Source organism: Cryptomeria japonica, chromosome 8 (assembly GCF_030272615.1).
Source record: "Cryptomeria japonica chromosome 8, Sugi_1.0, whole genome shotgun sequence".
NCBI classification, from domain to species: Eukaryota; Viridiplantae; Streptophyta; class Pinopsida; order Cupressales; family Cupressaceae; genus Cryptomeria; species Cryptomeria japonica.
Window position 1 is genome coordinate 393205156 of NC_081412.1, and position 17055 is coordinate 393222210.

At 36.1% G+C, this 17055-nt stretch overlaps 1 protein-coding gene across 6 annotated transcripts in view; it reads left to right on the top strand.

The window, feature by feature from the left end:
- LOC131066840 (protein NPG1) overlaps positions 1–17055 on the top strand; it is an 80215-nt gene that overhangs the window by 47932 nt on the left and 15228 nt on the right. For all 6 annotated transcript variants that reach the window (XM_058001702.2, XM_058001704.2, XM_058001701.2 and 3 more), the window contains one exon: positions 10320–10467. In XM_058001702.2, the coding sequence (XP_057857685.1) occupies positions 10320–10467 (148 nt within the window). The remainder of the gene's footprint in view (positions 1–10319; positions 10468–17055) is intronic.

Consider the following 17055-nt stretch of genomic DNA (forward strand, 5'->3'; position numbering starts at 1 on the left):
TTAGATTGCGATGGGGCCCAACCCTATTTAATCCTAATGGATTCGAATGTTGCCTTTGGCAATTCGAATCCATTATAAATATTTTCCAAACTAGTTACAAAACAACAAGAACATGCTTACCAATGTGCTCAAAAGTTGGAATCAAAGCAGCAGTAGAAGAAGAAGACAATTCTTTCAGTTGCTTCTCTGAAAAAAGAGTATTTATACCTATGACAACTCCTCAAACCTTGGCCAAGAATGGAAAATATTTCTAGAATAGCTCCATTAAGAGTTTTAGCAATGGGGAGAACTATTACGTTCATCATAGGCACACAAATTCTTGTACAGAAGAATGTCGTGCCCTAGAATGAAAGAAGGCCAAGGGCCTTCTAGCTTAGCAAAATAATAACTTAAGGATTGAGAGTTTCATGCATCCAATCCTGAGACTTTAATTTGTTAGTTCTAAGGCTTACAACTTTTGCCTTGTAATGAAGAAGTTTTATTCACACTAAAATACTAAATCAAGGACAAACTGATGTAGTTGATCCTTGATAATGGAAGATAGAACAATTTGATTTACAAAAAAATCTGGTTGATCCATTTTGCCAACTACAATGTATTCATGTCCCATATCAGTTGGGATATATTTGAAAAGCACACAAAAATTACTAAGAGGGGGGTGGGGGGGCGACTCAGTATTTTAAAGTTTTTAACTTTCGAACACAAGAAACCACATAAAATTTAAGGAGAACAAATATTAAGAAAAACACCAGAATTCACGTGGAAAACCCTTTCAGGTTAAAAACCATGGCACAAAAGCTTTCAATAACTATAAATGGGCACTGACCCAGATTACAACAGTGAGCATCAACTCACAAAACAAAGAGCACCAACTCTAAGGACTCTGAAGCACCGACTCCAGCTTAGGCACCAATTCATATAATAGAGACACCAACCTCTATTTGTACAATAATAAAAATGGTATAGTTCAAATCTTACATCTCCCATACAAGACAGCATAATGTGTTCATGTTTTTATCTCTTTGTCTCAGACTTAGATTTCTATATTTTTGCAGGCCCTCAATAAAACATACAGCCCCTTATCTTAACATATAACTGCCTTATATGTAAAAAACCGTCTTCCCTCTTACAGCGAAAACAACAGCAGGTTGACTCTTATATTTCTATCCTGGGTGACAAATATGTATTAAAAGGTGACGGCCGGGTTTGCTGTGCACTCCACTTCCCACGATATGACTTTTCTTTAATTAACTGCTCTCTAAACTCGTCCTGGTGGCTGATTCTGCAGTTCCCGTGTCACAAACAAGGTCCAGAAAAAATAGAAAATATTTTGTGCTACCCACACAACGAGCTGCAACAGATATTCAATATTCATGAAATCTCATAACCTTCAAAATTTGCTCCATATTCTTACAACGGTAGCAGATTGGAATTGATCAACTTAACAAGCTTAACACCCACAAATAATTTTTATAATCTCAAAGTATTGCCCACGATTTTTAAAAAGGTATGCACAGTCTCGCCAAAAATTAACGCTGAAATCCTCTCTCAAAAACGGATGTTTTTCTCACCCACAACAAAAAAACGGAAAATATAACTTTATGCAGCTCACCACACCAAGATACAACTCTCGTCTTCATTCAAAAACTGTTTTCTGATAAACACTTACGGGTTTTTTACAGCGAATATTGTCATCTAGAAGAAAAAGATGATTCTCTGTTTTTTTAGAAGGAGACTCAGAAAACAGAAGTTGTTCCATTAGACAGCTGCCAAATCTGAAAGCTTTGATATAATTTTTTAAAACATTCACTGCCATGGACATAGTGTGCCAGCCAATGCGTAAAACTTGAAACTCCTTTTTAACATGTCAGAGATTATCAAACAAATCGAATCTGCCAGCACTGGTATCTGTATACAATTTTGATTCAGCAACCAACAAGAACTTCGACACATGCCTCCTTAAAAACAACACGCCACAAAAATAATAAATGTTTTCCACAAGGAAGAAAAGTCGTTTACTGAAAGTGACATACTTTGTGCTAACAATGCACAAATAAAAACTAAAAAAAAATAAATATTCAAACCAACCCACGCAAACCAAAAACAATTCACCATCTTTGCCATGTAAATCCTTCATTGGCATCGACCCCTTAGGATAATCAAACAATGATGTGGGCATATAATCCAACTTTACACAAGCAAGCTAACAAACAGCTAGCAGAAGCATAAAAGTAACTAGCTGAAGTAGATAGGCAGCCAGGTGAAGGAGACGCACAACGAGCTCGTGATGACAACCAAGTAGCTGAAGTAGACAAGCTAGTAGGTAAAGCAACCAGTCAACTAGCTCAAACAAGCAACTAGACAGCTCAAGTAAGCACCCAAGCAGCTCAACAAGGAAGACAAAGAGCTCAAGCAGCTCAAGAACACAATCAGGCAGCTCAAACAATTCAACACATTGATCATACCAAAAACACTGATTAGAGACTTTGACCAATATCCTTTGACATCAATGACAAAATGCTCAACAATATTAAGAAGGGATAATTGATAGTTGTTGCTTACAAGTGTTTTGTAACATTTGCCATCGATCCATTCTAGGATTTGTTTAACTACAATGCTACTCCATTGGATAGCTTTGTAATATGTATGATTGCAAGGTTATCTTTAGATGGATTTCACAAGACATATCAGCTTTGAAAGGATTGTAGAAAATATAAGTTCTTGTTTAGCTAGCATTTTACTTTTTGGTATGCATACTAGTAAAAGTGTCAGCTTGCATGAAGTTTTACCTTGTTAGGTCATTTGGTAAGCTAAGGCAAACATCGCTAACAATCTCCCACCATTAGAGATCAATTCTCTTGAGAATGAGTATTGAAATGTTTTCAAGGAGCCTAGATAATTTCCTCCTTCAAGGCCCATCCAATGTTCAATTGAACTTGTGTTAGGATATAAGTTGCTTGATTTACCATTGTATTGCAATAAATCCATTGAGAGTGATAGGATGTCAAATCAACCAATTTTTCGTGAAGACAAGATTAAAAGAAACACTTGTGCTCATGGGTTGTGTGGTCTTTTAGTGCCAAAGATTACAATGAGTGGTGGATGGTAACAAAAAAACATTGTGAAGAATTTCTACACACTTTCTAGGAAGGAGGATCTTCTAGATTGCCTCTACGGAGCTAAGGACATCATTAATCTTGGCTTGACTACCATATGAATTTAGAGGCTTCTAGATTAAAATTGTGTATGAGTTTTTATTATCAATATTTCAAATCACTCAGTGATCCATCATTAGTAGGAGGAGAGAAAATAAGAAAAGATTGTAGAACAAGCCAATAAAAGGAGACGAAAAGGACAATTTTTTTGAACCCAAGTAAAGCAATGAGGACAATAGAGACCCCAACAATCAATAAAAAATAAATTAAGAGAAGAGTTAAGAATGAAGAGATGAGATTAATATTATACCATAAAAAAAAGCTAACTTTAAAATAAATAAAAATTATTTTCAAAGGGATTGTTTTCAAATTGATTATAGATCAATAGAGGTTTCTATATAAATTTAATATATAGAATGACCTATGTACTTTAGTGTACTTAGGTCTCTTAATTGTATTAGTATGCAATATTTTCTTATTTTACTCTTCTCATCCATGATGGATCATGAACTGTGATCCAAGAAGTTGATTTTAAAAACTCCTACATAGTTTTAATCTAGAAGCCTTTGAATTTTCTATCATGGGTTGTGGAAATATTATATCTTTAATTAGCTACTAGATGTCACCAATTTGCATGGAACCATGTGATATACGGGTAATGACCTTCAAGACAATGTTTGCTTTCGTGAATTCTCTTTCCACATTTGCTCACTGTTGGTGTTGGAAATAAGCCACACCCAAACTGACGATGGACTGGTCCAAGAGGGGCCAGTAGCTCAGTGGTAGAGTACTCCAGTAGTGTATGGAAGGTCCTAGGTTCGAGTCCTAGCCGGTCCATGTCTCAACATGGTATCAGAGCCAGGCCCAGGCTATAAGCCCCAAGCACACGAGAGGTGTGGCTTAAGGGGGGGTGTTGGTGTTGGAAATAAGCCACACCTGGACCAACGATGGACTGGTCTAAGAGGGGCCAGTAGCTCAGTAATAGAGCACACTAGCAGTGTATGGAAGGTCCTAGGTTCAAGTCCTAGCTGGCCCATGTCTCAACACTCACATCACATTGGTCCATTTGTGATCATTTATATAGACAACATCTTGGTATATAATGATTAAGACTTAGGATGGCCACCTATTGCATGCCCAATAATGTTGGACCTTTTTTCTCGACACCAAGTCTAAGCCAAAATTAAGAAGCCTTTATTTGGGCAAATTTGAGTCTTTTATTTGGGATTGATCATTGACAAGTGTAGCATGCTTGTAGATCTGAATAAGAGGTCCTTCATGAGATGCCTACTTTATTCAATGTTACATTTGAATATTCTTTGGGAGCTATGGACTTCTATAGGAAGTTCATTTTGTAACAACTTACATATTTCTCGCCATCTTCATCAACTTACTCATTAGAACACCTTTACTTGGAACTGATAGGTTGTTAAACATTTAGTTTTTTGAAAGATCGTATTTTCACTACTCTTTATGTTTTTTTAATTTGACCTACATCAATGATTTGTGTTTGAGATTAGTGGTTCTTAGTATGCGCTAGGCGTGATTTTTTAAGCATGGAGGACATTTGTTGGCAAAGCATTATGATGCCTTGTGATAGACCAAACTCAGTGATAGCATGTATGCCATGCAATTCAATTCTTTAGTTGAATCAGTCAAGCAATGCAACCATTATCATTTCCAAAGAGGAGGTCATTTTGCACATGATCACTAGTGCCTTTAGTTCTTGACCTTTCAATCCAAGATTGATGAACATGAACATTTAAATTGGGCATCCTATATTCTATAGTTTCAATTCTTTAGTTGAATCAGTCAAGAATTGCAACCATTATCATTTCCAAAGAGGAGGTCATTTTGCACATGATCACTAGTGCCTTTAGTTCTTGACCTTTCAATCCAAGATTGATGAACATGAACATTTAAATTGGGCATCCTATATTCTATAGTTTCATTTGATTCCTAGTACAAGATGAGCATCACTAAGAAAGTAATAGATTTTTGTAGTCATCCTTCTTCTAAGTACCTAGCATCTTGGATGTGCAATGTGTAGCTTATGATGAGTGGACAAATATCTACTCCATAGATCCTCACTTTTGCCTAATATTAATGCATTTTGGCAACCCACAATGATCAATAAATCACTTCCTTTACCACAATTTGAGAGGGGTTGATGCACATACTCAAATTTGTGTTCTTGTTGAGCGGAAGCTCATTTGTCCTATTATGGACATTTTGGCATTGTAATAGGTGGAAATAGGGTTCACAAGTTTATGCATGCAAACTAGGATCTAAATCTATTTCCAATAATATTATTTAGAAGGAGAATGAACTCAATTGGCTCAATCTCAAATCTGATTGAAAAGGATTGAGCACAAGGTGAATTCAGTACTCCTTTGGGTGGAGTTGAAAATGAGCAATTAAAATAATGTGAATTGAATGCAAGAACTAGGGTTGATGATGTATAATTGATAAAGATTAGCATGCATAGACAGTTTTAGAACAGATATGCAGACATGAAGCATGGATCTGGAAATGGGAAGCAGATAGGAACCTATGGCTGAAATCTGGACTCGGAGATCAAGGACAATGATGCTAGGCGTCCTTGTCCAAAGCTGTCAGATGTAGACAAATGAGATATTTTTGGAATCAAGATATTGTTCTAAGTATCTCCCTGAAAATTCATTGGAAAAGTTGTCCGACATTGTTCACAGATTGCTAGTGTCCAGGGTTTTTTGGCTCTTCAAAATCAGGCCGTGTGTGTCTCAATCTCCTCTTTTTAGATCTATATTTGTTGTCTTTAGATCTTGCCACGTGTAAATGCGAGGGAAAATGTTGTTAGATTGATAGGGATTTGCTCAAGTCAAATCTCGGTTTTGGAATTAATATGATGAATTGAAATGAAATTGAAAGCGTGCCTTGAAAGGGCAAAGGCTAAATCTGAAATATTAAATTGAAAATAAGATACCTTTATGAATCTTGCTTGGGAGTCTTCATGAAAAGGTTGATGTTGTCATGTAGGAATTCATGGATGTCTTTATAAGAACTTGATCATGGATGCCATCTTAAATGCTTGAAATTTGAATACTTGACCTCTCCTTCACTCTAATGATGCTTGATTGCTTGCTCACTTGAATTTGAAAAAGTGTAATTGGAAACTTGTGGAGAGTTAATTGAGAGGTGTTTCGAATGAGGGGGCAAGACTTGCTTTTATATCTCACCCCATGAAATGTGTTTGAAATTACAAAGAAGGCTGACATGGGAGATATATTCCCACCTAAAATTGTCTAACCGTGTTCCAAAATTGGGCCCTTTTGGTCTAGACAAGGGTGCTAGGCGCCTCAGTCCAGTCCATTAGGGTTGAATCAAAGACCAAAGAGCAGAGCAAAGATTGAGAATTGTAGATATGATGTTGGTGTGAGCAGAATCAAGCAAAATTAGGGCATAGAAGGTAGAAACACCAAAGTGAGGCCCAAGTGAGTATGAAATTATACAAGGATAAAATTTTCAACGGTATAGGCATGTAGAAAGAGAAGACATCACAAAATTTCTAGTGCTGACATTACTAGCATTCTATATAGAAGCAAGTTGAAGATATTATCTCTTAGCATTCGCTGTGATCCACTTGGAAGCTTGAATTAAATTAGCTATTGCTTGTACCAAATGCTACCATGGGATTCCATTTCCTTGCATTCCATTAGTGGTCTCCCAAAACTTAGTGTTGGCACAATTGTATCTTTTTTGTTGTGTGGCAATTTTCCATATTCCTTGCATCGAGATAGTTGATGGTACAAAAGTTGTTGGCTTGTTCTTTAAGCTTTCTTGGAGCAATTTTAGGCTATTAATTGCTATTATTTCCAATGGTGACTCTCACTTCTTGAATCACTTTTGGAAACCATCGTTTAGGCTTCTTCATTGTCAATTGTTCTTCTCCACTTCCTTTCATTTGCAAATTGATGACCAAAATAAGGTTGTCAATTGTAAATTAATCCATTCCCTCTACATTGATCATTGCTAGAACAAGTAGTGAGACGACTCTTTGCTTATCCTTTGAAGCGTGTAGTCACAATTGGGTTACTTATGTCCTATTCATTTGCAAATTGATGACCAAAATAAGGTTGTCAATTGTAAATTAATCCATTCCCTCTACATTGATCATTGCTAGAACAAGTAGTGAGACGACTATTTGCTTATCCTTTGAAGTGTGTAGTCACAATTGGGTTACTTATGTCCTATAAGGATTATCCCTTGAAGCGTGTTGTGGCTTCCATCCACTACCACCTTATCTTAGTTGCATTTTTAATTCCAACTTCTTCCTTTATGTGAATTCCAGACCAAATTTGACTCCATAATTGCATAAAGCATGCCATTCTTCCGATTGGTGTTTTTGTTTGGCTTCACTTGGCCAAGTAGAGGCTTCACTTGGCCAAGTAGAGGTTTCACAACCAACATCACAAATCAAGCCCATCCTTAATGGGCCTCACATGTTTTTCGAAGATGTGGGTCCTAATTCTTTTGACCTGGGCCTCCTAGCTCAACTTGGCATTTATAATGTTGTCAAGGCAAGCCATATCGAGTTGTATGAGTCATCTTAGTTGAGGAGTTTTTCATACCTCTTTTGAAGATGAAGATCGAATCCCATATTTTCAGCAACCATTGGTCGATGATAAATTGTTTTGTGTTCAAACTCAAATCAGTTGCACAAAGAAAATCATCTTTGCTTACTTGGTGAGCCACTAAGGCACGTTGCCAACATATGCCAAATGGTTCTTGTAGTTAGTGTAAAATGCCTTTGTATTTTTTTTGTTAATGTGGTTCTAAGTGACTATGCACTATGTATTTGTTGTCTTGTGGGTAGTTTGTTTATAAGTAGTTGTTGGGAGTTCTGTTTTGTTGGGCAATCATCAGGTTCTTTAAATAGGCTTCTTATAGTTAGGGAAAGGAGTCTGATCTTTGGTTATTAATCCTTGGTCTACTCTTGTGTAGGAACTTCACATGCATAAATATTATGTTTGTTATTTTATCAGGCACGTGTTATTTCTGTTACTTATTACAAGTACTAGTCTTATTAGATATAGGGGTAAACATTGGCACCATTGCTTTAAAGAAGTTGTGTCTGAATCGAGGCATTAATGCTCGTAAACCCCAATAAAGGTGGGAAGAGACCACAACGTGCTTAGAACCAAGAGATTAGAGGATCTTTGGGGTAGGTGGAACAAAGAGAACGGAGAAGAGGACTACGGGAAGTAGTTGAAGATACTCCATTAGTGCATATTCAAAGTCAAATCGTAACTCAAACTAGAAGTAGGCATCGAAGCTATAGTCGGGAGGGAAGACATCAAAATATTCAACCTGCTAGGAACAGTCCAGTGCATATTCAGACTTGGCTACTTGTTTATTTATTACTTCAACACAGTTCATTAAATTATATGGCATCTAGGTTCTTTGTTTAATGCCCAACGTTTTGGATATGTTGGCTGTGCTAGGATTAGGGCGTACTTAACAAGTTTTCTTTCCTCCTAGTTGAAGATGCTTATGTTGTTTTTCAGTCAACCATTCCCGAAGTTAATCATTTCTAGGTTGTTGATCCATATATTGTCGTGGAATGTTTATTGGTTGTGGAATGTCCAGTTATGATTAGGCTATTATTGCTGCCTGAGGGAAGCATGAGTTTGATGGTGCTTATACAGTGCCATCATGAGTTTGGAAAACTTTACTTGATATTATTTGATTTATTTTTTTGTTCTGTACTTGTTGGCTAGGAATCTATATTTTCTTTTTGGGGTACTGATATAGTTAGCATAAATTGCCTTTATCATGTATTGTTAATATGGTCATAAATGGCTATGTATTATGTACTTGTCAGCTTGTGGGTAGTCGTTAGGAGAAAGTTATTAGTAGTTGTCAGTGGCTGTGTTCTGCTTGGCAACCATCAGTTATTTAAAATTCAAATAGGCTTCTTGCTGTCAAGGGAAGGAGTGTAATCCATGGCTGATCATCCTTGGTCTACTACTTTTTAAGAACTTAACATGAATACAAATATATTTCTGTTACTCTATTTGGTATACATTTTTATTTCTGTTATTTGTCACAAGTACTAGTCTTATCAGATATAGGAGTAAACAGTTCCCCGAGTTAACTTTTGCAGAATATAGAAGTTTGGGATAACGTCCACAAAGCAGAAAGCAAATGAAGAGAATATCTTATACATAATTCCTCATAAATTTGTGTCCCTGTACAGTTGGCCTAATTTATTAAACACAAATAAGTTTAGTCTAATTGACCTGTCTGTGCATACTTGGTTCAAGGGCACTTAACCTTATCTTTGTGAATCTATCTATACCTCAGTAATGAAGAGTGCACTACAGTTTTTAGTGCCATTTCTCCTCTTTTGTCCCCCTCTTCATTCATCTGTTAAGTTTCTGCAAGGAATGGTTGTCAATCAGTAGGGCACATTCAAGCTTCTTTATCATAATTATTAGTGTCAATAATCCAACTGATTTTGTTTCTTTTCAATCTGAGGTTAAAATTATAGATCTCATTAGCTACAAGCCTACAACAATGCGATATCCTAATAACCTGAATTTTGTCCTTCTGCATTGGATTAGATATTCTTATTTGCAAACTTATTTTTTCTAAAGTTTTCATGGTAATGTTTTGGAGATGTCATATGGAGTGGTTGGGAATCCCTATATGCAAATAAAGAAAAGATATATTGTGCACCTTATTAGCTCTATATGGAAATTTTAACCATATTATTAGTTCATTTTATTAAAATAGTTTAATAGCTCGAGTGGTGTCATCTGAATAAAAAATGAATCTTTGGCAAGGGTAGTAGCTTATGACTCTCTAAAACAGTGAATTAATGAGAATTATTCATATTTTTACTTGTTCTTTTGTTATGAAAAGGGTACTGGCTATTTTTTGTAATTTTTGTTCATAGCTTACTTGCGTTTCTGACACTTCCTGAAGCTTGAAATTTCTGCATCTGAACAGTTTGTAGCTAGATTGGGATTTGAAATACATATTCCCTTGTGCTGAATGTCATTGTCTGTTTCAAACATTGAACTTTCATGTCATTGTAGACCATAGGTCCCTGCTCAAAACTTTGGAATTTTGATTGTGGAATTGAATTCATAGGTTGATGATTAGTTCTGTTGCTACTAGGTTGAAGGTGAAAGAGTTCTGGAAGTTGAAGTTTGGCAAGATTTGGCTTGTATATATTCGAGCCTTTTTCATTGGCGTGATGCTGAGATATGTTTGGACAAGGCTAAAAGCTTGAAAATTTCTTCTTCGGCAACTTTCCATGCACTAGGTAAGAGAATTATCAGCTTTTTTTCTTCGTTGGGCATAATTTTTGCTCATCAGCAATAACTTTTGCATTTATTTTACTGGCTGGATTTTGATACAAGAATTCTAGATAGTTTATTATTCTGCTTTAACTTGTAAACTTCTGCTGATTTTATAACAATTTTAATGACGAGAAATCTCTTCTGCTCTGGCACAGTCTTCTGAGATTAGCTTTATGGCATGGAGGGAAAAAATGAATAGAAACCATCTTGCCCAACATCCATCACCCAATTGGCTGCTAGATCTACTAATGTATTTCCTGTACTGATATGGTGGTACAAGAACTTGAAATTCTCTGTTTCCTCTTAATTGCCTGAACAATATTTTATTTGCCAGTCATTGCACTGCCCCTTTTTGACTTCTGCAATAATTAGCACTGATCTCCTTCCACCTGAAGTTTTCATCATCCATTTTCCTTAGCTACTATTATTCCTTCTAAAAGAGCTGTAGCTTCTGACTTATTATTTGTATTGAGTCTCAAGTGGACTGAGAATATTACTGGAGGGTGAGAATGTTACTGGAGGGTGTTTTGGTTAATACTGTATTTCCTTTTGAAGCTCCATCGAATTGAGCTTAATCAAATCTCTAGGTAAAAAGTCAAAAATTAACATTCTAAAGTATTGAAGTAGATGTCAATTGAAGCAAAGATTAAATATATTGATATCTGGTAATCATCATCAAGACATAAACAATTATATTTTAGAATATAGTCACCTAGAGATGGCAGATGGAGACTTGGAAGGAAAAGCCATTGTTTTAAAAACATGGAATGATGGTTCTCAGAGATGGCTATATTTTCAATAAATTGATAAAACTGAAGTAAATGCAAACATCTTGAGCCTTATAATTGTTTCTCTTCATACTATTACTTCGTTGTGTTTTGGTTAAAAATTTAATACCACAATTTTTTTTTTTGTTGTAAATTTTCATGCTAAAAAATAGAAAATTTCAAGTCTATGAGTGTTTTCTATAGTTCTTTTAGCTAAATTCAACATTACGTTAAAACTTGATGAAAAAATTGTGTAATTTATATTTAATGAAATTTATATACAAAGTTTTCCAATTTTCAAGGGACGCTTCCAAGAGATGTAAATAGAGATGCAAAGTTTCCTCATTTGAAATCTGCTAATGTTTGCAGATGTCCCCATATTAAGATAGGGATGCTTTTTTGATCGGGAGAGGAGTATTGATATTTGTATATGTGAAAATAATTAAATACATCAAATATATTAATAATCAGTTATTTTAAATAAATTATTTAAATTTTAAATGTTAATAAACATTTTTGCATTTAATGTTCATTTATTTGAATTAGGTCAAATAAATTATTTAAATTTTAAATGTTAATAAACATTTTTGCATTTAATGTTCATTTATTTGAATTAGGTCAAATTGTTCCTAATATTAACATTAGGTTATTGTCAATCATGTTGGCATTATGTGAACCGGTATAAGGACAATGATATTGTATGTTGTCATTGATGTCAATATGTGATATGAAGTGAACCGGCATATGTGATATGTGAGCAGAGAGAATCGGCATATATGTGAACCGGTATATATGCCAAAGTGAAGCGGTGTATTTGCTCAAGGTGAATTGGCATGTAGTTATGGGAACCGGCACATGGAAGCATTGTATGGCTACCGGTTGGTAGGTAGTTTCCACTTCAGGATTTCCGGTTGGAGTACCTCAAGCATGTGTGACTCAATTGGTGATCTTTGTGTGATGAGTTAGTAGTATAACGGAGAACAGGGCGTGTTGCCATGTAAGCCCTGTGCGCGTGAAGGATCTTGCATGAAGAAGACTATTCCTATCTACCTCGGGAATGTGCGAAGTTTGTCAAACAGTGATAACGCGTGATGGGTTATTAGCCGCCATGAAATTGGTGGATAATGGACGATGGAGAATGTCTTGAGATCAATTCAAGATTGTTGCATTTAATGCAGTATGATTCAACGGTCAGGATTGAACCGCTTGAATTGCTTAACCTAACAGGTTTAGGGTTTAGGGTTTTTGCTACCGACCTGTCTGTGTCCTATAAGGTCGATGTTGTATTTCTTTCTAAGGTTGTTGGCAAAAGATGTGTGTGTGTATCCAAGGGAAGTGATACGTGATTTTTGTCAGACCAAAGGAGAGAAGAGATACCTGCAAAGTGAATGTGTAGAAGGTGAAGAGGAGCCAAAACAGATTTGCATTAGCATTGAGTGCTGTTACCAGATCATTGTAATTCGTGTTGATCTTTAACCACTTCAATAGTTGTGAAATCCCTTAACAGGGTAGCCTTAACCGGCTTGATACAAATCCCTTAACAGGGTAGCTTTAATCGGCTTGATTCAAATCCTTTAATAGGGTAACTCGAAGTTATTGAGCTCTGGGAAGCTATAGAGCTCTGGAGATCCTTTAGCTATTGAGTTCTTGAAATCCTCTAACAAGGTAGCCCTAACCGGGTTTAACCCTTAACCGGGTATTGTAGCCATCCCTTAACCGGGTGATCCCTAACAGGATCGGTTCCTAACAGAACCTATTGTAATGTCTTTAACTGGACAAGGCTTTTAATAGAGCGGACTTCTAAAGAGTTCAAAAAGCAGCTTGTGGGTATTCATCCCCACCGCGGTTTTTCCCAGTTGGGTTTCCACGTGAAAAATATGTGTGTCATGTGAGATGCTTTTATCTTGTGATGCTTTGTTATTACCTGTTGAGCATATGATGGTTCTGTGTTTTATGTCTGTCTATAAAACATATTGAACTAACTATTGTGAAGATCTGATGATAGCTTACCTGTTCATGCATGAGGGTGTAATGGTGCTATAGTATTGAGCTAAGAGGAAAGCTTAGTGAGTAACTAGTTTATGATTGTCTTAGTTGTTCTGGGTCTTACCGGTTGCACTCTGTTTCAACCAGTATCACTGTTTGCCAGTCATTTGGAGTATTTGCTGTCAAACCGGTTTTGGACTGTATTTTTGTTTGTATTGATTCAACCCCCCCCCCCTCTCAGTACCGGTTTGGTACTATTCGTTCATCTTTGAGTTATCAAATCAATGTTCCACGGAGTTTCCTGACGGGGGGATGGGGGGACCAAGGGCCTAAATTGGGGGATGGCGGGGGGACGGTGGCAGAGTGGTGGTGGGGGAGCGGTGCTGATATAAAAATAGAGGTCAATTGAAATCTTCAAGGCAAAATCTGCAATATAACGTCTCTATGAGTGTCCCATGAAAGGCCAACTAGTTTTCACGAAGTTAAAGGTTGCAATCAGTATGTATTGGCAAGTGCAATATAGAAAGCAACCTAGCGGCATCCCCAATAGAGGTGGCAGAGGTGGTGGTGCTCTGGGGGGACGTTTCCCCCTTGTCCCCAAGTCTTGGAAACGTCCCTCTATAGGGGACACGGTTTTTTTGGGGGGGGGGGGGGCGCGTCTTTGTGGAACACTATTGTCAATCCAACTCTAAATTATATACTTATTTTGGATTTTCAAACTTCTTGCAAGCTTGCAACATCTTGTTTCAAAAGAATCCTTTATCCACGAATAAAGTCTTCATTACAGCAGCAAAGGAAATAATATGCATGGTTTCTAGAGGATAAGTGTTGGTTCATTGCAGCAATGGAGAAAAATGTTGGAAAATATGAAAAATTGATTGCTCAAATAATTGGATAATTACATTGAATGATATACACACGTATATGTAGAGCCTACAAGACGATGTTCTATAAATAGAACTAGTCATTAAAGTAAATTCAAATAAGCTAAAAAGCTTAAAAAGCTAAATAATAAAAAGCTAACTAAACAAGCTAAATAAGTCGACCAAAAAGCTAAATAGCTAAATAAGTCGACAACTAAGATGACCACTAAGAATAGAAGATGACCATTATAGAATAGATATTAATGTTATTTTAACACCATCCCTAATGTTCATCGTACTCAATACCCTATAGAAGACACTACAGGTGTTGTGATCACAAATGCACAGAACACTCTCCTGCTACGGAGACCCTCCCAAGACGTGCAAAATGTAAATGACCAAGAGTACCAAAAGCCATCCAAGCTAATGTAGCCCTCACACACGAATTAGAGATTTGGCACACACGAATTACTAAAGCCTGAAACCACAATTTTGAGGAAAAATCAGCAAACCTTTTTGCAGAAGAGTACCAACTCCAAAACAGACTGCAAGATACCACGGTTGTAGATGTTCGCCCTGGTAGGTGCAACCCAAACTGATTGCAACAAAGCACGATTTTTGAGGAGAAAAATCAATCAAAACTAGAGAACTTTCGAAATCACAAATCTCACACGAACTTCGTGTATTACAAATGATTTTTGAGGAAAAAATCGTAAAAACCAGCAAACAATTTTTGAAGAAAAAAATGTGAAAACCTTGATACAAGAACCCTTCAAAAGAGAATTCACGATACCAAGAAATCTGAGGTTACAAATCATCGTTTTTGTGGAAAAAATGGTAAAACCCAGATAACCAAAATCTTACGCGAACATTGCGGATTACAGACACGATAATTCTCAAGGGAAAATTATAAACCCTGCAGACAAATTTTCAGGAAAAAATCGTGAAAACCCGGAGACCTGTAGAACGAGAGGACTTGCCTAGAAAAACAATAATTTTTGTGGAAAAATTTAATAAAACCGAGAATAATTTTTGAAGGGGAAAAATTATAAACCTCTGAAATAATTTTTAAGGAGAAAATTATTAAAACTCGGAAATAATTTTTAAAGGGGCAAAATTAATAAAGCCTAGAATATTTTTCTTTAGGAAAAAAATATTAAAAACTCGGAATATTTTTTAGGGGGCAAAAAAATATTAAAAACTCGGAATATTTTTTAGGGGGCAAAAAAATATTAAAAACCCAAAATATTTTTTTGGGGGGCAAAAAAATATTAAAAGTCTAGAATATATATATATATTTTTTGATCGGTAAAAGGCCGAAGCCGAAAATTTTATTAATCATTAATAAAATTTACAACACTCCACTCGTGCGGGCGCCGGTAGGAAAGAGTGGAGGCGAGAAAACCTCCGGCCTTTCCCGGGACCAAAGTCCAGAAAAATCCTACAACTATAATATATAAAAATCTAGAATATTTTTGTTTAGGGGGCAAAAAATATTATAACCCAAAATATTTTTTTAAGGGGGGCAAAAAATAAATTAAAAACCCATTATATATATATATATATATATATGGGAAAAATCATAAAAACCCGAGAAATAATTTTTATGCAAAAAATTATATAACCCTAGCGGAAAAATTTCTGCATGTCTACCAAAACCAACAGTTGGTTACCTGCTGAAGGTCGCAAAATCAACCCATAGTCACAAAGAAAAATTTTGGAAACGATAAATCCTGGGTCACATAAATCCCCCAGCCAAAAATGAACTCTTGTTAGTAAGAAACTGTGACTCGGAAAGGTTGTGACAGTGTTCGCAGAACAAAGACCTTGCTGGCGTTGGGAAAAGAAAACCCAACAAAAATCGTGCCGCTGCCTTGAAAAAAACATGGAAAACATAGTCGTGGGTTGGGATAGAATAGGTCGTACGCAAAAAATGACTGTAGAGAGTATGAAATCGCAAAAAATATAATACTGTTGCCGGAAAAGTATGAAAACCTTGCAAATCGCGTTGCTAGTATCAGTCGACGGTTTTGGCAGAAAAAAACGCGGATAAAATAATCGCGTCGCCTAGCAAAGCCCACGAAACACCACGCATAGGGAACACCATGATCAGAAAAAAAACGCGAAACCCTACTACATATAGAGCAGATGCCAAAAACGCGGTGAAGAAAAAAATCGTGCTTTTCAGAAATGCGATTTTCCTTGGAAGAAAAAACACGCTAAAAAAATGAAAATTTAGCAGAAAAAATTTTCGCCCATGAAAAGAAATTCTCTGCAAAAGCCCAGAAAGGGTTTTCAATGCCAAAAAAAATGATCACGAACCCTAGCAAAACCCTTGAACCAGTTTTGCTCTACGAAATCTCTCCAATTTTTTTTTTCTGGAAATAATATCTAGTAGCAGTTTAGAAATTTTATCAAAAAATTCGCCAAACTTTAAAAAATCCCATTGACCCGCTCTGATACCATGAAAAATTGAGTGCTCAAATAACTGGATAATTACATTGAACGATATACGCAAATATATATAGAGAGCCTACAAGACGATGTTCTATAAATAGAACTAGTCGTTAAAGTGAAATCAAAAAAGCTAAATAATAAAAAGCTAACTAAACAAGCTAAATAAGTCGACTAAAAAGCTAAATAGCTAAATAAGTCGACAACTAAGATGCCCACTAAGAATAGAAGATGACCATTATAGAATATATATTTAATATTATTTTAAGAAAATATGCCCCTAGTTTGCCCAGGTTTGCTTGGGACAGACTTGCAGGCAGTGGACGAGACCCTACTTGAATCCACATGGGATTGGATCCGAACTCCGAACCTGTGCTGGACTAGGCCAGGACCTGAGCTATATGGGGATGGATCAATAACATAGATATATAGGCATTCATTATAGAATCCTATTACATAACAATAGAGCTGAATTCAAAAT